At 38.5% G+C, this 25,781-nt stretch overlaps 1 protein-coding gene across 2 annotated transcripts in view; it reads left to right on the top strand.

Annotated features, from left to right (window-relative positions):
* Nucleotides 1-25,781, top strand: part of LOC106867675 (acyl-CoA 6-desaturase) — a 46,456-nt gene that overhangs the window by 12,330 nt on the left and 8,345 nt on the right. For both annotated transcript variants that reach the window (XM_014912616.3, XM_014912624.3), the window contains exons 2-5: nt 12,848-13,074; nt 23,273-23,419; nt 24,083-24,229; nt 25,683-25,781. The exon at nt 25,683-25,781 is cut by the window's right edge and continues 3 nt beyond it. In XM_014912616.3, the coding sequence (XP_014768102.1) occupies nt 12,859-13,074; nt 23,273-23,419; nt 24,083-24,229; nt 25,683-25,781 (609 nt within the window). In that variant the 5' untranslated portion in view covers nt 12,848-12,858. The remainder of the gene's footprint in view (nt 1-12,847; nt 13,075-23,272; nt 23,420-24,082; nt 24,230-25,682) is intronic.

Raw genomic sequence — 25,781 nt, 5'->3', positions numbered from 1 at the left:
ATACATACATATAGGTTTTGTGTAGTGGGATTGAAGCCTAAACCAGATGGTTGGGAAGCAAATTCCTTAGCTACATAGCCATGCCTATATATATATATATATATATATATATATATCTGAGTTTGATTGTGTATAGAAGAATAGATTAATGAATGAAATTTCAACCACCTCTTCTGATTTTCATGTTTTATTATTTAACAATTTTTACACTTACACAAATACAAATAACAGGACATAACAACAGGTATTTCTCGACTAAGGACGAATTAAATTAAGCTGGCATGTGTGGAAGTAAAGCCTTACAGCAGGGATACAGGATTTCACAGGCACAGGGAAGAATATAGATGTTGCACGGACAACGGCCAAACCAAGAAAGAACGGTCAGGTTTGGCCAAACATCGGTCACGTGGATATTTTGTTGTCCCTTTTTTGTATCACCTAACTGTCTGGATGTTTTGCATTCTTGTCCCATTTTGTATTTTATATACATATATATAGCGGCATATGTACGCTTTGGTCTCATATATATATATATATTAATATATATATGAATCTTACGCACAGAATCTTATGTATGTTATGATATGTGTCATGATGTTGAGCTTAAGTTTCAACTATTGAATCAAGCCGTGATGTCTTGCTGGGTTAGACATTAGAAGTCAGACACAATTGACTGACAAATTACTAAGGAATTAGGTGAGTGTGTAGTGAGGGTTAACAGTTAGTTGGACTAACCAGGCATTCGTATTTAATTTGAAAGAGAAAATGAGTGCAAACTGAGAGTTGTGTAACTGGTAGCATGTTTCCTTGTTAGACAATTTCTGTCAGTGTGTATGTAGGTCTTCATATACGAAAGTGTGTGTGTACATTCGTATGTATGTTTGCATGTATGTATGTTCCAAGTTGTAGGTCTCAACATTTGCATGTAGACAGTTGAAATTTTGCATAGACGTATGTTTTATCAAAGTGGACATAGTGATTTAATGTAGGGCTGAGGGTCGATTTTCTTGACTAAAGGCGGTGCTCCAGCATGGCTGCAGTCAAATGACTGAAACAAGTAAAAGAGTAAAAGAGAGAGTAAGAAAATAATCATTCAAATGTTTTCTGAAATGACTGAGTGGAAGATACTTGTGAGTCAGTTAGGTTGCTTGTGTATTCATCATTTAACGTCCATTGTCCATTTGTGTGCATTTCTATCTACCAAATTCATTGAAAAGTCATTGGTGAATTTGGTGCTGTAGTAGAAGAAACTCGTCCAAGGTGCCACACAGTGGGGGGGGGGGGGGACTGAACCTGAAAGCACGTGGTTGCCAAGCAGACTTTTTATTCACACAACCATCATCATGTTATAGACGATATGTTCCCTTAAACATTTGCTCTTTTTACTGGGGAAGGTAAAGGTAGCCAAGCAGAATAGCAGTTTTGCATGTGTGTTGGGGTGAACACATGGTTTGTGTGAGTGTGAATGTGAGTGTGAGTGTGACTTGCAAAGCAAAGATTATGCAGAGTTGAAGTAGTTGAAGTATGGTTGTCTGAAGAGTGGAAAAAATATAGATTGTTCGTTGGTCAGCCCAGTACTGGCTAATATATATATATATATATATATATATATGTATGTATACCGGTGTGTTTGACCTCTAGTGAATTTCTCTCACTTGACCTTTGGAATATTGTATCTGTAATGTCATCCACTTTGCCTTAAGTAGAAATCTGTTGAATCAATATTGAGAAAAATGATTTTTTTTTGTTTTCTTTTTTTTTTTTTCTGGTCGAAATGTTTCGTGGCATTTCTTGCAGTTCTTTGTGTGCCAATTTGAAACCGTACTGAGGCCAACTTTACCATTCATCCTTTTGGGGCCCGATAAAATAAGTACCAGTTACGCACTGGGGTTGATGTAATCGACTACCCCTTTTCCCGAAATTGCTGGCCTTGTGCCAAAATTTGAACTCATCATCATTATTCCACGCTGGGGAAAATGCTTAGTGGCATTTCTTTTGACTTTATGTTCTGAGTTCAAATACTACCAGGATTGACTTTACCTTTCATCCTTTCAGGGCCGATATAAAAAGAACCAGTTGAGCACTGGTGTTGATGTAGTTGACTTACACTCCCCGCCAAAACACATTTCCATACTTCCCTTGTACACACACACACACACACACACACACACACACACACACACACACACACACACACACACACACACACTCACATGTACACATACACACATATACTCACACAGAGTTGAAAGGCTGTTTGATTTTTCTTTTCATTGCTGATTGTTCACCATCCCACTTCCATTGCACACACGCACACGCAAACATTCACATGACTCTCTTTTACATACACACACACACACACACACACACACATATACTGGGACATGTGGCTGCAGGCCAATGCCTGAAACGCATAAAAAGGGTGGTTGAAAGAAGGCTTAAAAGACAATAACAACAACAGCAATTGTCTTTGCCAAGTGATACAGCTGCACTGTGGTTAGTGAGGTCACTAGGTTCCTTTCGTATTTGTTGATTGTTTAGGTTGACATGGCTTGTGTAAACAGAGAGAGAGAGAGAGAGAAGCAGATAATAATGATGATGATGATGATGATAATAATAATTACATGAGATGTATTGATTGGCATGGACAGGAAATTGTTCTACGGAATGGAACTCTGCTAATGCCTAATTCGTGTAGGGTGTTGTTGTTGTCGTAATTAGGCTTTTGTTTAATTTCTGCTTTCATCTCCTGTCGGATTAGGCTAGGTGGGTGGCGGAGTAATATAGCACTGCTGCTGCTGTGACAACAACAACAACAACTGCTGCTGCTGCCACCAGCAGTAATCACTGTTGTGGCTGTTGAGGGCAGTGGATGGCCGATTCGGTAGAGTTGCAGACGAAATGTGTCGTGGTGGTGAAAGTGGTAGTGGTGGATTTCATTATATCTCACTGATTGATTTCCGTCTTTCATCTTAGGGGAGGATTGGGGATCAATAAAGCATCTATCAGATGTGTTATTGATGTCAATTCCCTCTCTGTTCCCTCCTCCCTTCAAATCTGTGGCCATTGTGCTTGAGGTTATAAATCCCTCTGGCTCAGCCTATAAATATTATACCAGCTGTATTTTGGTGCCAACATAATCAATTGTATTCATGCACACATGTGGTTTTGTGGTAAGAAGTTAGCCTCCCAACCACATGGTCTTGCTTTCAGTCCCATTGTGTGGTGCCTCCCAAATTTCAGGTCTTATACCTAATAATAATAATAATAATAATCCTTTATACTAATAGGCACAAGGTCTGAAATTTTGAGGGAGGATGAGTCAATTATATTGACCCTAGTGTTTCACTGGTACTTAGTTTATTGATCCCGAAAGGATGAAAGGCAAAGTCGACCTCAGTGGGATTTGAACTCAGAACGTAGTGATGGGTGAAATGCTGCTAAGCATTTCACCCAGCGTGCTAATGATTCTGCCAGCTCACTGCCTTAAATAATAATAATAATAATTACTATTTACTACTACTACTACTACTACTAGTACTTATAATAATAATAATCCTTTCTATTATAGGCACAAGGCCTGAAATTTGGGAGAGGGGATAATTGATTACATCGACCTTAGTACATAACTGGTACCTATGTTATTGACCTCAAAAGGTAAATTTGAACTTGGACTGTAAAGGTGGACCAAATGCCACTAAGCATTTTGCCCGGCACTGTAACAATTCTGACAGCTCTCCACTTAAATAATAATAATTATAATAATAATAATAATTACTATTTACTCCTCCTCCTACTACTACAAATAATAATGATGATTAGATTCAATGGCCAGGTTGTAGCTGTACAATGAAAGATGTTGGTATGTAGTACTCTTGACAAAATGTGTATGTTTTAAATACCTCTTAAGATTCTACTCGTGTACAATTGTTTTAGTTGCAGCACAAATGATGTCAGATTGTAAATGCCTTGTCAAACGGATACAGCTTGTGAATGTTTGCAAATACTGGCAGTGTAAGTTGCAGAAGCAGTGTCGAGTTTTAAACAGGTCTCAGTATATTTGTACACCAATTGGAAACAAAGTTAACCTTCGTATAAAATGTGGTGTCATTTGTCTGCAATTTTCTGGGAAACATGTCTGGCCATTGAGCTGTTTTGTTTGAAAGGATAGGAGGAATATTATTTTGCTTAGAAACAGGTGAGAATTGCCAACAGGAAGAGCATCTGGCCATAGAATATCTGTTTCAATGAGTGACTTGTGACTCTTGCAAGCATGGTGAAGAAACATTAAAATGGTGGTGCTGCTAATATTCTTCTTTGTTGTGAGTTCAAATCTTGCTAACGTTGAGTGTTTTTTATTCTTTTGGGGTTAACATTGGCACAAACATGATGACATTTCATGTGACCCCTGCAAGCATGAAAAATTGGACATTAAGATGGCGCTGTTGATAATATTTGGTCTTGTTCTTTGTTCTGGGTTCAAATCTTGTTAGGGTTGAATGTGCCTTTTGTCCATCTTGGGTTAACATAGGCACAGGCTTCATGACTGAGTGGTTAAAAATTTCTCTTTGCAAAAATGTAACTTCTGATCTGATTCCATTACACAGCACCTTTAAGTAAGTGCCTTCTATAATGTCCTTGGGTCAACCGAAACCTTGTGCATGATCGCTGTATAAAAAAAAAAATGCTGTTGGAGGGAATGTTTCTGTTCTTAGATGGTAAGATTAATTTTTTGGCCTATTTTAATGCCATTGCTTGGTCATTGGGTGCTTGTCGTGTTGCAAGCATTCAGACCATTGTCCTTGAGTATTTGTAACAAAGACTACTTTGTTGCTAAAATTTCAGGCCTTGTGCTTTTGTTAGAAATAATTATTGGTACAAGTGCTGTTGTTATGTTGGCAGCATTACTATATATATATATATATATATATATATAAATATATATATATATATATAACAATTAGAAAATGGAGGATAATATGCTGAACTCAACTACTTGCAGACGGTGTATCCCGTTGAATTCATTAATTTAATTCATAGCAAAAGTGACAAAAAAAGAAAGAAAGAACCAAAGCACAGGTGTCTATGGCAGACTATGTTATTTTGCCAACCTGGTTTACATATAGAAGTACAAAGTACATAAGGAATTAGAGGATGAATACAAACGTACATATATAAGGATAAGCATATTAAAAGGGGTCCGTAGGAAAACTCATTTAAATAAAAGGGTTGGTAACCACTGGTCTATACAATATTTTTAGTGAATTCAACATTTTCATAATTGGAATACCTGTGAGATCCTCTTCCAATCCACCCTTTTCCTACCCTGCAATATTTTTTTTACTTATTCTGTTTAGATATATTTAAAGTAGAACATAAGAATGTGTCCCCTTCATGTTTTTCTCTGAACTTATTTGTGCTGATGTAAATGACAATTCAGAGAAACCTGGGTGCAAGATAGGGTCTCGTTCACTGAGTTCGTCAGTGGTTGGTCTGCCCTTCTGGGCTTGTCAGCTCCCCAGACCAGAGCTAATAGTGTTGCAGTGGTCATAGCAGTGAGACCAATGCATAGTTAGAGAGGACAGAGCATAACAGCACCAGCGAGGGTGGGTGGGTGGGTGGAGTGCTCGGTTTCCATGGAACTTTTTTGTATGGTTGTGAGTAGCAGTAACAGTAGTGCAGCACATGCGTGTGGGGATGGCGGGTGGAGTGAAAGTGTGCGTATGTGCATTTGTGTGGTGGAATGCAAATGATTGTGCTAGTGTGTGCGTGTGTGTGTGTGTGTGGTTGGATTGTCAGTACATCTATGTAGAAGAGAGTTTGCGTGTATGTAACACCACACAATCCAATGGCTCTCTTTGCTCCACCGACTCTATACAGTGAATATGAAAGAAGCAATTTCGTTACTTGTCAGGACTTGTACATATCATCACACAGACAGACATGCACATACAATATAAGTACACACACACACACACACACACACACGCAATGTGTATAAAATAATAAATACTCCATTGGTCTTGGACAATTAATACTCCATTTATTTAATCAAGAAACCTATCTGGTCTTTGTTTTATATTTAATGCATGCCGCTTGAGTATTCCACATGCACATGTACTCTTATCATAATTCCGTTACACTTCACAATGCTGGCCCTCAAGTCACAGGCAGAACCCCATCTGTTTAGCCTTCCACAGATGCCCTTCTGGTTGTCAACCTTCACCTGTTTCAAACTAAAGTAATATTTTCTCAAGGTCAGGCATATTTTCCTTGGAAATTTGGAAACAAACAGCATCACTTCTATGACAGTTATCATGTGATGTCAAGACAAGCATGCACACACACACACACACATGTGTGTGACAGTGTTTTTTCAGTTTTTATCTACTAAATCTACTTGCAAGGCTGGAGCTCTAGTAGAAGATACTTGTCTAAGGTGCTGTGCAGTGGGACTGAAACTGAGATCCCACCACTTGGTCGGGAAGCAAGCTTCTCAATCACACAGCTGTGCATTTACTACATAACCTGGAACCTTGTGGTTCAAAAGCAAGCTACTTACCACACAGCCACTCCTACGCCTACATTAATCACAATGATCGTTTTGACTCATCATACATTGGTCCCTCACAGGTGAAATACTTACTATACAGCTGGTTGTGATGCATCCTTCAGTGAAGATATGTGTCATCAGGTGACTTTTCAAAAGGTACCTCATCCTGTGTATATATGTGTGTGTGTGTGTATATATATATATATATATATATATATATGTATGTGTTTGTGTATACCTTTGTCTTAACATCATGAGATGATTGTAAATGAGCATCACTGTCACATGAAAAATGCTGGTCATTTTCAGTCTTCCATAAAAAGATGTCTGGATGACCATGGGGAAAAATATTATCTTGCCTTGAACAGTTAAGGGTTGATGATAAAAAAGGTATCTGACCATAGAAAAAAAAAAAAAATCTGCCTCAACACATTACATCTGACCCATGCCAGCATGGAAAAGTGTGCGTTAAACAGTGATGATGGCCATTATGTGTGATTCCTTTTAAATCCTCAGTCAAACTCCTGTGAGAAACATTGACCTAGTGTTGATAACCAGTAGTCTTTCTTCAGGTATTTTTTTAGTCAAGAGGGGTCGTATAGCCTTGGGAAGATGGGGTAAGGAGTCACCTATAGTGCCTGGCTTATTTGCAATTGAACCAGCTGTCATTTGCCCAAGGCTTTTGCTGTCAATAATATGAATATTCATTCAGTAACTGTGTGCAATGAAATGCCTCACCAAGCTCCAGGATTGAATTGAATGGAGAGCTTTTGTGTGTGTGTGTGTTGTGGGAACGCAGTCTTCCTTTTCAGCTGCTTGCTCACAAAGAAGGGTCTTTTTTTTTGTTTGTTAATGGTTTGACTTTGTGTGTTTGTGTGTGTGTGTGTGTGTTTGTCTTTGTGTGTGTGTGTGTTTACTTCTTCCCACGAGAATTTCTCAAGACTTATCATAATTAAATACAGCAGGAAGAAAAATAACAACAAACTACTGAAAATAAAGAAAAACAACAAAAACCGAAACTGATAAAAGATAAAAAATAAAAACATACAAACTATCTAGATTTTAAAAAACAACAACACACCTTAACTAAAGAAATAAGCGTAAAATAAGACAATGATGATGATGATGATGATAACGAGCTTCTGATAGGGAGGATACGGTTGATTTGTGTCTTTCCTTTATCTTTCTGACTTAAGATGATTGATAGATATATTTGTGTGTGTATGTATATGTATATAAATGTGTGTGTGTGTGTGTGTATATACAAGCATGTATATGTGATTACACATGACTGTTTATGTATCTCTGTATGTATATGTGTGTGCACAGATCTATTTATCTATATCTACACACAAACATATGCGTACATGTGTGTGAGTACATATGTGTGACTGTGTTTATGTATGTATCCATCCATCCATATCTCTCTCACTCTCTCTCTCTCTCCCTATATATATATATATATATATATATATATATATATATATATATATATGTGTGTGTGTGTGTGTGAGTACGCACCCACACCCACACATTTCAGTGTTTATTTTTGTCCATAGCAACAAGAATTCAGTGAGTTGATTAACTAGTTAAAACAACTATCTCCTCAGTTCAGTCCTCTTAAAATAGTAATTTTTCACTTGTCCATTCTCTCACTCTCTACTCTTTCTCTTTCAACCCACTCTCTCACAGTTTCTTCTCCTTCTCCTCCATTTCATCTCACATTTTCTAGATCTGCCCCCACCCTTTTTCACTGTCTCTCTCTCTCTTTCTCTCCTCCCTTCTTCCTCTTTTTCATTCTTTCTATCTGTCTCCCTCCCACTTCTCTCTTTCTCCTACCTTCTCTTCATTTCTGTAACTCTTCCCTCTCGACTTCTCTCTACTTCTTTTTCCCCCTTCTCACATTCTCTACCTGTGCAACCCCACCATTCACTGGATTTTACACAAGCTCTTAAAAGGGACATTATCATCAACAGGTATGGCTGTATGGTTAAGAAGCTTACTTCCCAACCACCTGGTCTTGGGTTCAGTTCCACTGCATGACACTTTGGGCAAGTGTCTTCTACTATAACTCTGGGCCATCCAAAGCCTTGTGAATGAATTTGGTGCATGGAAACTGAAAGAAGCCCGTTATATATATGTATGTATAGTCCCACTATGTGACACCTTGGGCAAGTGTCTTCTACTACAGCGTCGGACTGATCAAAGCCTTGTGAGTGAATTTAGTAGATGGAAACTGAAAGAAGCCCGCTATGTGCGTGCATGCCTTTGTATCTGTCCTTGTCTAGACATCACGTGATGTTTGTAAATGATGATCATCATCATCATCATCATACAAGTGGTGTCCTTCATTCCCAGTCTTTCGTGAAGACCTGTTTGGTCAGAGGGAAACGGGTGAGGGTTGGAAACAGGAAAGGCTTCCAGCTGTAGGAAAGCTGCCTCAACAAATTCCATATGACACATGCAAGTATCAAAAAGTGGGTGGTGGTTGATGTTATTATTATTATTATTATTATTATTGTTATTATTATTAAGGTGGTGAGCTGGCAGAATCGTTAGCATGCCAGGCGAAATGCTTAGTGGTATTTCGCCTGTCGCTACATTCTGAGTTCAAATTCTGCCGAGGTTTGACTTTGCCTTTCATCCTTTTGCGGTCGATAAATTAAGTACCAGTGAAGTAAAACTGGGATCAATGCAATCGACTTGTCCCCTCTACCCAAATTTCAGGCTTTGTGCCGATAGTAGAAAGGATTATTATTATTATTGTTATTATTATTATTATTATTATTGTTATTATTATTATTATTTTTACTTCTCAAAGCTTTCAATCTTACTTCCTGTCCACTTCTGTGAGAGTGGACAGCAACCTGTTGTCAAAGGTCTCACAGGGTCTTTCAGGGTCTTTCAGGGTCTCTTTCCACAAATAATAAGACTTAGTACCTATTATTATTATTATTATTATTATTATGGCGGCTATCTTCTGTTTGGTTTCCGTTCCCATCTTCACCTCTGGTCAAGGATGTTGGGTAATGACCATACCTACCAGCACACCCATCACCACCACTGCCATTGCTGCCCCCCCCCCCAACCAACCAACACTATCATCATCACTACCACCACCATCATTGCTACCATTGTCACCGCCATAACCAGCAGCAGCAACATCATCATCGTGATCATTATACCACCACCACCACCACCTTCAGTATCATCACCACCACCACCACCACTTTCAGTATCATCACCACCACCACCACCACCTTCAGTATCATCACCACCACCTTCAGTATCATCACCACCACCACCACCACTTTCAGTATCATCACTACCAACACCATTATCAGCACCATTGTCATTGCCAGAACTGTCAGCAACAGCAGCAGTGTCATCATTGTCATGATCATTATCACACCACTACAACCACTGCCATTTTCTAGACTGCAGTGGTTGGTTGATGCTAAGATTTTAATCCTGCTGTCAAATGTTTTCTGGTTTTTTTTTGGGGGGGGGGGGGGTTTTGTTAATTGCCCAACATGTCACTTGCTACACCAGAATGAAATAATCGTGACTAATCTGACTGTATTTGACAAACCCTGTTCTGTTCTGTTCACTTTGGTAAGCGGTGATAACTAGTGAAACATTATTACTCATGCAGTTTGTCATTTTGACCTGTTGTAACAAACACTGGCTTCTCTCTTTGGCTAGTGTTAATAATAGCTGTATATATATATATATATATATATATATATATATATATATATATATATATATATATATATATATCATCATCATCATCATCATTAACCCCATAACATCGGTTGATGTAAATTTACTTGCGCTGTGTACTCGCTTTGAATGAGATGACGAAAATATACACAGCCCTATCTGATGCAGTTTTGTACCTGTTTATACACCGGTTGATATAAATATCTGCTATCCTTCACAGAATCGATAACAGTGGCCACTGTGCAAATTTCAAGGAATCTGATAGGTTTTTTAGACTCTTCATGTAAAGATTTCCAAACTCAGTTTAAGACTTCATCACCATAATAGTATAAAAACAGCAGTTTTGGTGGTTACACCACCATTTTCACGATGGCTTCCTATCAAATTCATACACATTCAGCAAATTCTTCTGATTCTTCACGGAATTTACAGTCGCATCCAGCTATGCCAGTTTTATTGAATTTATGGTCTTCTCAGTGATGACAGTTTACATAAATCAACAGTGCATTCTTTAGAGTGGTTGATGTAAATATACCCCGAGCTGTTGTCGTGTGCTAATTGCTGATCTCGGCCAAGATGATTGCTGTCAGTGCAACCTAGTTGCCTGATAAAAAACCATTGCTATGGGGTTAATATCATTTTAATGTCCACTTTCCCATGCTTGCATGAAATTGGTTGGAATTTATTGAAGCAGATTTTTTTTGTTAAAGAAGGATGAACTATGATTAAGCATTTTGCCTGGTGTGCTGACAATTCTGCCAGTTCACTGTCATTAATAATGGTTTTAAATTTTGTCACAAGGGCAGCCATTTTTGGAGAGGGGACTAGTTGATTACATTGACCCCAGTGATCAACTGGTACTTAAGTTATTGACCCTGAAAGGATGAAAGACAAAGTCGACGTTGGTAGAATTTGAACTCAGAACATAAAGATGAAATGCATTTTGTCCGGTGTGTTAATGATTCTGCCAGTTCACCACCTTAATAGTAATCCTTTCTACTGAAGGGAGAAGGCCTGAAATTTGGGGGAACGGGACTAGTCAATTACATCGATCCCAGTGTTTTACTGGTACTCAATTTATTGACCCTGAAAAGATGAAAGGCAAAGTCAATCTTGGTGGAATTTGAACTCAGAACATAGCGATGGGTGAAATACCACTCAGCATTTTGTCCAGCGTGCCAACGATTCTGCCAGCTCACTACCTTAATAATGATAATAATAATGATTTGTCATTATACAAATACAACATAAGTGGATTACCTCCCAAGTTGCAAGACCAACCACCACCACCACCACCACCACAATCACCACCACCAATACCACCATTGCAATAGCAACAACTACTAGACATCAATTAAATGAAATATCAACATGTAATTAATAGACGTTTTACAATACGTACAATAATAACCTGATTGGATTTAGCAAATATATGAACACATGTCTGTACACATTGATAAAGCTATTAGTCCTGGAGAAGACTACTGTTCATGGCTACGAGGACACCCATCCACAGGGTAGAGGTAAAACAAAAAACGGCAAACCCTGTGTAAATGTACCCAAGGATGATGGGGATGCTGAACTGAGGGCTCGTTATACATCATTGTCATTTAACATCTGTTTTTCCATGCTGGTATGGGATGGGCAGTTTGCCAGGAATTGGTGAACTGCAGGGCTGTGCACTCCAGCACTGGTCCTTTAGCATTTGAGTTAGCCACATTTGGCCTAAATATTCTGTTTTATGTTCAAACTGGGTGGATCCAGCCTTTCACACTTACCTTACAATGACATTCTGTAATTGAACAATTACATCTGCGAAATCTTGAAGCTTCAAGATAATGCAGGATTTATTCAAAACAACATGAACAAGAGCACTCAGAGAGCGCAAACCTCTGCCAAGGCAACACCAACGTCCCCTCAACGATTAGCCAGAGATGATTTTTAAAATGAGAATATCTGAAATAAACTCAACTGCTCTCACAAACGAAAATACTGAAAATGAACCTGACTGCTCTCAAAAATTAAGTAAAAAAGCAGGAAAAATAATCCAGAATCCTTTTTCGGTACCAGATTGATCCCAAACTCTAATCAGTTTGTGCCAGTCACGAGGCCAAACATCCGTGAAAGTTCCATCAAAATCCATCCAGCGGTTCTTGAGATATCTTGTCCACAGACAAACAAACACAACTGAAAACAATACCTCTGTCTTCGCTAAGGCTGAAGTAATAAATAAGCATTGCATTTGACAGAATTGTTAGCACACCGGATAAAACACTGAGCAGTATTTGTTCTGGCTTCACATTCTGAGTTCAAATTCTGTTGAGGTTAACTTTGCCTTTCATTCTTTCAAGGTCGATAAAATAAAGTACCATTCAGGAACTGGAGGCCGATGTAATCAAATAGCCCCTACATCTCCCGCCTGCTTGTTTGTTTTGAGATTCGTTGTTCCAAAAATGAATTATGTAGAAGAAAAAACAAAACAAAAAAACAAACCATAATTTCTCTTTTTTTACTTTTTAGATTATTTCTGTTATTTATTTTCTTTTTTTTGTTTTTCTCTCTCTTCAGGATAAGCAAAAATGGGAAGAGGCGGAGAGAACTCCGACACAACCTCGCCTAATCCCAACACTGACTCATCACAAAGATACTATTCCTGGGAGGAAATCAAGAAACACAACCAGAAAGAGGACCGCTGGCTAGTTATAGACAGACAGGTTTACAATATAACAAATTGGTCTCAGCGCCATCCTGGAGGGAGTAAAGTGATTGGACATTATGCAGGACAAGATGCTACAGTGAGTACTTGACATGCTTCTGCCTTTTTCTGTCTTCCTTTTTTTTTGTTCATTGGTTGTTGTAATGAAGGTACATAGTGGAAGCATGTGACCTAGTGGTTAAGGGTGTTGGATTCATGATCATAAGGTTGTGATTTCAATTCATGGACTGGGTGACATATTATATTCTTGAGCAAAACACTTCATTTCATGTGGCTCCAGCCCATTCAGCTGGCAAAAGGGACTAATCATGTAATGGACCAGCATTCTGTTTAGTGGGTAAATACATGTACATCGTGGAAACTATGAAGTTGGCCCTTACGAATCCATAGGGCTTGAGAAAGATGCTTTATGAAGGTACATCACCTAGTGTTTAGGGGGTTGCACTCACGATCTTACAATCATGGTTTTGATTCCTGGACAGGGCAGTACGTTGTGTTCTTGAGCAAAACGCTTCTCATGTTGCTCTGCGACCACTTTGACATCTGACATGTGGCATTCAGTGCACCTGTTTGGGTAGTGTTGATTTGATGGAGCGGGTGAGGTTATGTGCAGCACAAACAAATATTACCTGTGCAGGTTGTTCAGCAAGAAACTAGGAAACACTCACCTGTCTTTTATGACAGGAGAATCCCACTTCCATACTTCACTCAGTCACTGTCATACACCACTCAATCACTACCATACTCCACTCAGACACTGTCATACTCCACTCAGCCACTGCCACACTCCACTCAGCCACTGCCACACTCCACTCAGCCACTGCCACACTCCACTCAGCCACTGCCACACTCCACTCAGCCACTGCCACACTCCACTCACCCACTGCCATACTCGATCCCTCACTTGCTAAGTAGGCACAAGCATGGCTGTATGATTAAGAAACTTGCTTTGTAACCATGTGGTTTTGGGTTCTATCTCACTGCATAGTACCTCGGGCAAATGTCTTCTACTGTAGCCCTAGGCCTACCAATGCTTTTTGAGTTTGATTTGGTTAATGGAAACAGTAGAGGGCCTCACTGATAATTCTCTAATTGGGCCCAGCACTTCCCAAGTGCTGGCCTTGAGTATAGAATAATATGACTTAGGCAAGAGTAAATATGGTAATTAATTCAGTTTGCCAACACAAGCTCCAGTTCTTCCTTGAGAATTTTCAGAACGATTGTGATCCGTGACGGAAAACAGTCACTGATTTACACTACACTACACTGATAGTCATCTTATCAGTGTCAGTGTCACTGATGTGTGTGGTTAGCCACCTCAACAAAACCCAGTTTTGGTTCATGTAATCCTTGTATATTTCACATAAATTAACATAAATTTATGACATTCAAGTCCATTGAGCACTTATGGTTTTGTAGCATAATATAAGCCATATGCGTGTGTGTGTGTGTGCCACCATCATCATCATTTTTAACGTCCACTTTTCAATGCTTGTATGGGTGAGATAGAGCTTATTGAAGCAATTTTTCTTTGGTTGGATGCCCTTTTTTGTTGTCAGCCTTCACCTGTTTCCAAGCAAGGTAATAGTGCAAGTATAGAACAGTTAAGTATTGGACAAGAAATAGTTGTAATCTTAGAAGTTATCTTGTGTAAACCCTAGGAGTACACATACCCTGGTTTGAGAACCCCCTGTTCCAGACTATAAAGAGCACTGACATTGTTTGTGCTCTTTGTCCAGTTATGGTCAAATCAGAGAATGTTAAACTTTAAATAGTCTTCCAAACAAAATGACTGCGTATGTGTGCATCTGTCTGTCTTTTTTTTCCCTTGTCCCCAAATGAACTTTCAGAGCTGAAACTGTTGCCTTCCACTGTAAGTTGACACCAGTCATCAGAAAACACTCTGATAGTTGTTTTAACTTAACCTTTAAAAAATGTCAAATGTGAAACTGTGGCTATATAAAGTTAGGCTGATTCTGTCTAGATTTAAAATTGAAACTTCATGTTCTTTACATTTATTCTTTTACTGGTCTCAGTTACTGGATCGTGGCCATGCTGGGGCACCACATTCACACCCAATTCCACTTCTTATTTCAGCCTGTTATTTATTTTATTGATCTGTGTTTATAGAAACGCTGTTGTGTTTTGACATCAACATTACAGAGATGGCCATGTCGTTAAGAACCTCTCTTTGCTTGCAACCACGTGGTTTTGAGTTCAGTCCCACTGTGTGGCACCTTGGGCAAATATCTTCTGCTATAGCACCAGACAAACCAATCCCTTGTGAGTGAATTTGGTTGACAGAAACTGTGTAGAAGTCCATCATACGTATGCACATCTGTCTGTTGGTCTGTTCCACCCCCTCCCCCCTCGCCATACTGATGCACATACACACAGACAAAATCACACAGGCTCCTCACTTTACATGGTAGTTTGATTCTGAGAGAGAGAGAGAGAGAGAGAGAGAGAGAGAGAGAGAGAGATGTGAAGTCAAGGTCCAAGGTGAATATGTGAGAAAGAATAGGGGAAAAGGGGACTGAAAAGGTGGGTTGGTAAGGTGTGCTAAGAGTAAAAAGAGTATTCTTTGTTTAGCATCTAATTAGTTCAGTTAAGTTATGAAATACAAGGCCTATTGTATATATATGTATATATCTATCTGTATGTGTGTGTCTTTAAAAAATAAGGACTGGGGTTAATTCATTCGACGAAAATTCTTCTAGGTGGTACCCAATATGACCTGGTTTTAATGCTATCGTGAAAGACTTGGTTGGAGGCCCAACCTTTTGAGATTTTTTACAGGGTTTAGAAAAACTGAAAGACTACTGCAGTAAGTGTGTGAATCTGAGAGGGGAATATTTTGAATAACATCATGATTAACTGATCCTCCTGTATTTTCTTTTATCCAAAGCCAGGAACTTTTTTGTCGCCCCCTTATACAGCTATTCATCTATTTACATATATGTATATGTAGTGTTAGTTAACGTAAATTAACTGAAGTTAAAGACGGACCTAAACCTACAAGGCCAATTTGACAAGAGAATGCAAATAATTGACGCACATAAAGTGTGTTGAACAATCACAATGTTTAACGTTTCTTAGCTTTAAACTGTCATGTAGGAACATTTCCTGTCTAACAGTGATACAAGAAAAAACATTGAATGCCCTTGTAAAATAAGTCCAAATAGCACTGAGAGCTGTAGCCTTGCCACTGTTTCTGACACTGTAAAAATATAACCATGCGATGGCCTCTGACAACTCCCCGACAGAGGATAATGATCTGCAATATTGGCACAAGGCCACTTATCTACTTCAATCAACTCCAGGTCTTGACTTTTGCTTCATTTTATTATCATCCGGGTGAGGAAAATGCTTGGTGGCATTTTATCTGTCTCCATGTTCATCATCATCATCATCCTTTATGCTGGCATGGCTTGGGTGGTTTGACAAGACCTGGCCAGGCAGGAGCCTGCACCGTGCTTCTGTGTCTGTTTTGGCATGGTTTTTACGGCTAAATGCCCTTCCTAACGCCAACTACGCTGCCCCTGGAATTGCTGGCCTTGTGCCAAAATTTGAAACCATTATCATTTGGTAGAATTATTACTATGTTGGAGGAAGTTTGTTTATCGTTTACTTATTTCAGTCATTTGGACTGTGGCCAAGCTGGAACAATTCCTTGAAGGGTTTAGTTGAATTAACTGACACCCATTGCTTATCTTTTAAGCCTGGTTCTTAGACTATCAGTTTCATTTCCCCTGAATTGCTGTTAGGGGATGTAAACAAACCAACAACAGTTGTCATTTGGTGGGACAAACATAAAAACACAAAGACACATATGTATATATACATATCTACACACACACAGAGGATGAGCTTTTGTAAGTTTCTGTCTACTAAATACACTCACCAGGCTTTGGTCAGCCTGGGGCTATAGAAGACATTTACATGCACACACGTATGCACACGTGTGTGTGTACGTGTGTGCGAATCTGTATATGGTTTTATGTCTTTTTTATAAAGATATATGTTTATATCTTTAGACTGATTTATGACCTGGCCCACAGCCTGCTATCATCAGTCTGCTCTACGTTCTTCTTCCTCCTTTTATTTATCTGTCTTTTCTTTTTTTATGATTTTACAAACTTTCTCTTTTTGTTCTTTCCCTTTTCCCCTCTCTCTCTCTCTCTCTCTCTGGTCGCAAATATTTGGTTCTGTGAGAGCATGTCCTTGTTCAGGTTTGGTGCCTGATATTTTATGTGACATGTGATGTTGATCATTCGCATAATGGGGCAGTGGCGAATGTGCGCACGCGCACATGTGTGTGTGTGTGTGTGTGTGTATACAGGGTGCGGTGAACATATTGTCAGTTTAAATTAGGCAAAAATGAAAATAACACTGACATCTCCTCTTAACAGATATATTTACCAAAGTAGGGGTGATGAGGTCACAGAAATAGTCTGACAGCCATGAATGGGCTCTTCTGCTTGTGTGGCATGATGCAGAGTCCTGTTGCCAGACATATAGAGTCTTCCAGTAGTCACCCTCTTCACCCAGGGCAGCACTACCTCCTCCAGGTATTTGATGTAGACTTCTGTGTTGAGTCTGAGTCCATGTGGGAAGATATATATATGGTCAAAGAAATTCCCCTTTCTAAAAGAGCTGTTATCACTGACCAACCAATCTTACTCTGGCAACATAGGATCTGCCTTGACCAACAGCAGCCTATTTTCCAGTAGCCGTCTTGGACTTCTACCTTTGTTTCTTCATTCAGTAGTCTAAGAATGAAATAGATGGGTTTCTGGTAGGAGCTTATGGAACTTTGAGTCCCAAGGGGCTGAATCAAACCATTTTAAATAATATAATGTGTGCGTGTCTTGGCATTTGTAGTAGCTTGACAAAAGAGACTGATGGAATTAGTATCAGACTTTAAAAAAAAGAAGTACGAGGGATGTGGTGTGGAGGTGTAGTGTGGGGGTGAACTTGTTTGGCTAAACCTTTCAAGGCAGTCACCCCTACCACAGCCTGGCCTGCAGTCCAGCGACTGAATGCAAGTTGAAGAAGAAGATGTGCACTTATGTCAAGGGTATGGCGTGCATGAGTGAAAGGGTGAGTAGGAGATGATTGTGATGTTGAAAGATGACAATGGCGGCGGCAGTGGTGGTGGTGGTGGTAGTGGAGGAGTAGGAGTAGATGTTCTGTATAGTGTTTGTTTGATTGTCAGAAACATTTCAGAAACTTGATGTGGTTTGCTATTATTGGAGTATTATACGATGTGTGTGTATTTAGAGGATGAGACAGTGAGAGAGTGTGTGTGTGTGTGAGAGAGAGAGAGAGAGAGAAAGAGAGAGAGAGAGAGTGTGTGTGTGTGTGTGTGAGAGAGAGAGAGAGAGTGAGAGAAAACAAATGAACACATGTAAAAAGTATGTTAGTTGTATTTGACTTTATTTTGTTGAATTTTGTCAGGAGCCAGACAGGACAGATTGATGGATGTATGGGTCAGCAATGTTTTCTCTCTCTCTCTCTCTCTCTCTCTCTTTCTCTCTCAACACTGCACCTACCACGGACTCTGCTGGGGAAGCAGGGATGGGAAGGGAGTTACATGGACCCCTCAAAAGTAAATAGACACCAGTTTTGAAAGCTGTTTATTTCCAGGAACAAAACCAATGTCTTTCGATACGTTTAAATAATCTTAGTATTTAGTAGACATGCCTTGTGTAGCTTTTAATGATTTAAACCCTGTTTTGGGTATTGTAGTAACGAGTAGTACCTGCACAGGTAAGTATAACGAGGGGCAGCTATTTACTTTTGAAATGTCTGTGTACATGTTGTTGTTGTTCTTGTTGAGGTGGTGGTGATGGTAGAGATGGGGATGCTGGTAGAAGTGGTGGTGGTAGTGGTGATGACATTGGTTGTAGAGAGGGTGGTGGTGACAGAGATGGTGGTACCTGTTGAGATAATGGTGGTGATGGTGGGACGTTTATTTGGTTGCTGTCTCCTGACTAGGCACTGGGGTCAGCTGTTATAAGAAAGAAGAATGCTGATAGATTGAACTTTAGTATATTACAGGTACCCTACTACTACTACTACTACTGATTTTTGATGTAAGCACTAGACCAAGTGTGTCTGTGAGAGAGTGATATTCTTTTGTTCTGTTACTGTTTTCAGTCATTGCACTCAGGCCATGCTGGGGCAACCCCTTTAAGGGTTTAGTCTATCATATTGACCCCTGCCCCCGCCATCTGTGCTTATTTTTAAATCAGATTTTTATTTAATCATCTTTTGTTGAATTGCCAAGATATGGCAGGTAAATACAAACTCAATCACACACACACAGAGTAGCTTTCCATATTCTTTCTGTCTACCAAATTTCACTCGTAAGGCACTGGTTGGCTGGAGGCTACAGTTTGTAGAAGACATCTACCGAAAGTGTCACTTTGTGGGATTGAACATGAAACCACATAGATGGGAAGTAAACCGCTCGACCACATGGCCATGCCTGAGCCCATTTGACTCTGGATGTGTGTCCAGGTAATTTACCTTACTAACTCCCCCTGAAAAGGATGAAAAGTAAAACTGACCCGAATGGAACTTGAACTCAGGATGTAATGGTCTGTAACCAAATACCACAAAACATATCTGTTTGTTGCTCGCCTAGGTTTGCTAATCCACTATGATGATGATGGTGATAATGATGATGATGATGATGTTAATGATCTTCGTTATTATTTTTAATGGCAAAGCAGCAAGCTGGCAGAATTGTTAGCACACTGCGCAAAATGCTGAGCTGTATTTCATTCGTCTTTACTTTTCTGAGTTCAAATTCTGCCAAGGTCAACTTTTGATGAAATAAGTACCAGTTGAGCACAGGGGTTGGGGTGTAATTGACCAATTGCCTACCTCATAAGAATTTCAGGCCTTCTGCCTATAGTAGTTTCCTCACTGTTTTAACAATTCTGCCAGTTTGTATCATGACAATCGTTTTGTCATGCATCAGTTGATGCCGTTATAGGCTGGTTGCTATTATAATTATAGTACCATACCTCTATGTACCTCAGTCCAGTTTAATTTCACCTGCAATGTCCAGTTTAGTGTCACTACATTTAATATCCGACGGAGATAATGTTGCTATGCATCTGTGGGTATTTTTATATTTGGCCAGTGATTGAAAGTATTACGAAAGCTTCTAATTATCATAGCAATCAATATCAAAAGAACATAACACTTGTTGCTATGTAAAACATGTGCAAGAATCAATTTCTATCTCTTTCTTCCTTTTCTTAGCCGTTTTTTTCTTCTTTTCCTGTGTTGAATAGATTTTGTTCTCACATACAACACGTAGATCACTCAACGTACGATGGACGTCTGTCATTCTGTCATTTAACAATGGGGTGTCATTTGGTCGATCGGCTGAATAACCTGCTCTTGAATTAACGTGTATCATAGGTACGGAGGGGGTGGGGCGCTGGGTGGGTTAAGAAGTTTGCTTCTCAACCACATGGTTTCAGGTTCTATCCCCACTATGCAGTACCTTAGGCAAGTGTGTTCTAGTAACTATAGCCCCAGGCTTACCAAAGCCTTATGAGTGGATTTCATAGATAGAAAATGAAAGAAGTCTGTCGTGTGTGTGTGTACGGTCTCTTCCAATCAATGCAACACTTTATGAAAGGTCACCGATTTGAGTCATTCAATGAAGTTTAAGAAGCCTGTCAAGAATTTTTCGATTCAAAGCCAAAGGATTCATACTTTGACCAAATCCGAACACTTGCAGATCGTTGGCAGAAGGTCGTGGAAAATGGTGGTTTTTATTTTGAAGAATAGTTGTTGTTGTTTTTGAATAAATTCTTGCATTAAAAAAAAAATCATTATTTTAACATGGCGCACAAACTTCTTCCTCAACCTAGCCTTAGCTTAGATTGTTACATTTACACTTCTGCCATTCAAAACAAAAGAAAGAAAGAAGGAAGCCAACGCTTAATTTTGATGTTAGAAATTTGAAGCACGGTGCTGGGAATGGTAGTGAACTGTAGTCCAGCGCTCTGCAGTGTTGGCCATCTTCATATTTATATTGGCAACACATTTCCATTCTACAGAAATAATATTTTATCAGATTCTTTTATCTTCCAGGCTATGTTTTGATTATCTTTGTCTGTTTCTCCATCTGCATATATATATATATATATATATATATATATACATACATACAAATGTGTGTGAATTGTATGTATGTATGTACACACACACACACACAATACATAGCAAGAAACTAAACATTAAATGATATAACATATATTCTCTCTCTCTCTCAACCCCAGTACTTATTTTGTTTTGAAGTCCATTTATTCTTTTGGCTTCTTTTGGCAAACAGCTTATTTGTAGGGACATAAACAAACAGACACTCATTATTAAGCAGTGCAAGTGTACAGATACAAATACACACGCACACACACACACACACACACACACACACACACACACACACACACACACACACGACAAGCTTCTACACTGCTTCTGTCTACCAAACTCACTCACGAGGCATAGGTCGGCCCAGGGCTATAGCAAGAGACATTTCCCTAAGATGCCATGCTGTGAGGATGAATGCAAAACTACCTGATTGCAAAATAAGATTCTTCACCACACAGCCATGCCTGCACCTTTATATATATATATATATGTGTGTTTGTGTGTGTATGTGCGCGTGCATGTGTGTGTGTGTGCATGTGTACGTGTGTTTCTGTCTCTTTACAAATCAGAGCAAAGGTAATCAATACAGCAAGTAGTTGTTTATAGCTTTTATGTTGCTTTCTTTCTTTTTTTTTTAAATTTCAAAAGCCGAGTTATTTCACACTGAGTTATTTTCTAGTAACTTGGTGTGAAATGTCGGTTCCTGTAATATGAAAAGAAATGTATTGGTGTCTATGAAATGCGTGTATATATATATATATATATATATATATATATATATATATATATATATACATGTGTGACTGTCTCTGAATACATACATTTGCACGCAGACATATATATATATATAGAGAGAGAGAGATACATGCATATGTACATGTGTGTGCTTGAGTTTACAAATAGGAGAAAAGTCTATCAATACAACATCTGGAGTTTGTGTGTGTGTGAGTGAGTGTTTTATTTATGTATTTCTCAAGCTTAGAGTTCACACGTTTCTTTAAGTAATTTATGAAGTCTCGGTTTTGATTTAAAAAAATAAAAATAAAGAACAACAAGTGTGTGTGTGTGTGTGTGTGTGTTTACACATACATGGTAACAAGATCCATGTATATATGTACTTTACTATGATGTTAACCACAATTTGTCTTAGTGAGGTATTTTTCAACAAAAGTGCTCAGCAAATATTCATAATTATAACATATTTGTGGCTGAAATGAAATTTATGTAAGCTTATATCGAGTGAAATACACTCACACACATCTATTCCTCTATTTTTTTCCTTCTCATTACACACACACACACAACCACATATGTACACACATACATACTTGCATACAGATACACAGACACATGTGCATACATATATACACACACTTATTTTTGGATTTTTTTTTATTATATATATATATGTATGTATGTATACATGCATACATACATACACACCTATTTCTTTATCTTCCTTCCTTTTTTTTGTTCTTCTTTCAGTCAGTAGATGTGGCCATTCTGGGGCACTGCTGTGAAGAATTTTAGTTGAGCCTAGTACTTATTCTATCAGTTCCTTATGCCAAACTGCTAAGTTAATAGGATGTAAACACACCAGCACCAGTTGTCAAGTAATGGTGGTGGATAAAGACACACACTATACATATACAATGGGCTTCTTTCAGTTTCCGTCTTCTCACAAAGCTTTGGTTGGCCCAGGGCAATAGTAGAAGACATTTCCCCAAGGTGCCATGCTGCAGGGCTGAACCTGGAACAATGTGGCTGGGAAGCAAACTTCTTACCACACAGCCATGTCTCTCTTTCTCTCACTATATATATATATATTTATACACAGGAATATAGATTGTGTGTCTGTATGTATATGTACAATATTGAACACTTGTACACAAGGTATGTGTTTTGCCAGCTCATAAGTTATCTCTCTTGTCTACAACTTCCAGGTGTTTTAATATCAGGCGGAATGATGAGAATATGTTCTCTTATACCTATAAATCACAGGACCTGTTCCTCTTTGTGTAAAAATAAATTTTGGGTTGTGTAGTTTTACAAATTTCTAAATTTTGAAACTCTATTTTCAATATTCTTTTTTACAGGAAGCATTTCGTGCTTTCCACAACGACTTGTCATTTGTACGGAAATTCCTGAAGCCGTTACACATTGGATCTTTGTGTAGTGATGAATTCCCAGTGACGGAGATGTCTGCAGATTTTGAAGAGTTACGTAGAATGGCTGAGAAGATGGTATGTTCATATTTTTATCCTTCCTCCCCTCTCTGTCTCCCATACATATGCATGGGCTTCTTTTAGTTTCCGTCTACCAAATCCACTCACAAAGCTTTGGTCAACCCGAGGCTATAGTAAAAGACACTTGCCCAAGGTGCCATGCAGTGGGACTGAACTCGGAACCATATGGTTGGCAAGCAAGCTTTTTACCACAGCCACTCTCATATATATACATATATATAGTCACTATGAGTATATTTAGACCTCTTCTAGGAATATTTTTATCCAAGATATACTGGTTTAATGAGATATTTCTTCAATAAATATATTATAAAATATGAAAATATTATTAAGTGTGAAAATGGAGAGATTCAATGAATATAAATTAATTTAATTTATGCCCATTGAATCTCTCCATTTTGAAACTTCATAATAATAATAATGATACACACACACACACACACACACACACACACACACACACACACACACACACACACACACACACTCTATCCAAATTTAATTGATCTCTGGTGTGTTAGTATTAAGAGGATTAATTTCACATTGCAAAAGATAACACCCTACAATGGCTCTGATACCTATCCCACCCTTACAGACACCCACACTCCCCAACCTCTTTGTTTAATTCCATTTTTTTCTTTTTCTCTTGTTTATTTCCAGGGATTATTTAAACCAAGTTACTGTTTCTTTTTCCTAAATGTGGGACACGTACTTATATTGGAGGTATTCGCTTATCTTACCCTGAAGTACCTGGGTACAGGATGGCTACCCTATTTCCTCTCTGTCCTGTTTTATTCCATTGTCCAAGTAAGTACCCTAGATATTAATTTGTTGCTTTTGTTGTTGTTGTTGATGTTATGTCAAAATTGGTGTTTTCCCCAGGCAATAGGAGAATTTCAATTTGCAGCAGGGAGCTGTACCTTTCATGGTACCTATTTGTATAAAGGTACCATATTTGCTAAAAAGGATCTGACTGTACCTTCTTACTCCTATCCACAGCATGTACCACTTCTCCATTCTTCCTTGGTTAATTTTTTTTTTTTTTGTTACATTCATTTCTCCATGCTAGCATGGGAATATTGTTATTTAATAATATATTAATGCTAAATATTAAATATTATTAAATATTCACAAGATTGTGGTTTTGATTTCCAAACATTTGGTGTGGTGTGTTCCTGATCAAAACTCTTCATTTCACATTGCTCCAGTCCACTTGTCTGCAAACGGGTAACCCTGTGATGGACTGACATTCTGTTCTGAGGGATTTGCGTCCTTTGTTCATGCTGGTATGGGCTGGACGGTTTGACCAGGGCTGGTAAATTGAAGGGTTGCACCAGACTCCAGTCTTATTTGGCATGGTTTCTACGGCTGGATGCCCTTCTTAACGCCAACCACTCTGAGAGTGTAATGGGTGCTTTTTACGTACCAGTTGCATGACACCAATGTCTGCCATGATTACGATTTCACTTGGCTTGATGAGTCTTCTATTATATCTTTCTTTTTAACTTATTTATGCTTTCTGTTTGTGTTTTCCTTTTTTGTTTTCCTCCTCACAGCTGTCTGTTATGACAATCTCACTATTTTGTAATTGTCAGTTTCCTTGGAGACAGAAAACAATTTTTTTTTTTGCTTCGATTTTGTTTTGTTCAGGTTTCGTGGTTAAGCTATTTTCTATAAGTTTTCCATTATTCTTTACTAAATACTTTTGCTGTCAGGCAGTGGATATTTTATAATAGTTATCGTTGTTTAACTTCCTGTGTTTGTGGTAAATACAATCTCTTCTGAATCAACAATTTGTTTTGTCGTTATTTTTATTATTTGGGCAGGATAACACACAGTTAGCCTATAAACAGATGTTCATTCAAATATTGGTTGCTATGGCAGTAATGCTACCTAACACATCTAAATGTTGACCAAATATATTAACACACATAAGTATGTAGCAACACTATCTTTGTCAGAGATAACTTGCTATGCTAAGTTAGTGATGTATATTAAAATATAACCAGATGCATAGGCACATAGAAGTATATATATAGCAGCATTGTCATCATCATCATAATGACCGCTTTTTCATACTTGCACGGGTCAGATGGAACTTTATTCAGGCAGATTTTCTGCGGCTGGATGCCCTCCCTGTTGCCAATGCTCTTCTATTTCCAAGTAAGGTAATATTTCCCGACAATCAAACATGTTTTCATAAGAAATTGGAAATGAAAGAAACCATCATTGTCATTATTGTCATTATTGTTATTTCCAGGCCCAGACAGGTTGGATACAGCACGACTTTGGACATCTTTCTGTCTTTAAAAGAAGCAAATTTGACCATTTTTGGCACTATTTCACCATGGGATTTATA

This window comes from Octopus bimaculoides, chromosome 22 (assembly GCF_046866305.1).
Source record: "Octopus bimaculoides isolate indiv1 chromosome 22, ASM4686630v1, whole genome shotgun sequence".
Taxonomy (NCBI): domain Eukaryota; kingdom Metazoa; phylum Mollusca; class Cephalopoda; order Octopoda; family Octopodidae; genus Octopus; species Octopus bimaculoides.
Note: the sequence above shows the minus strand (reverse complement) of the source record. Positions and strands in the feature narration are given on the sequence as shown.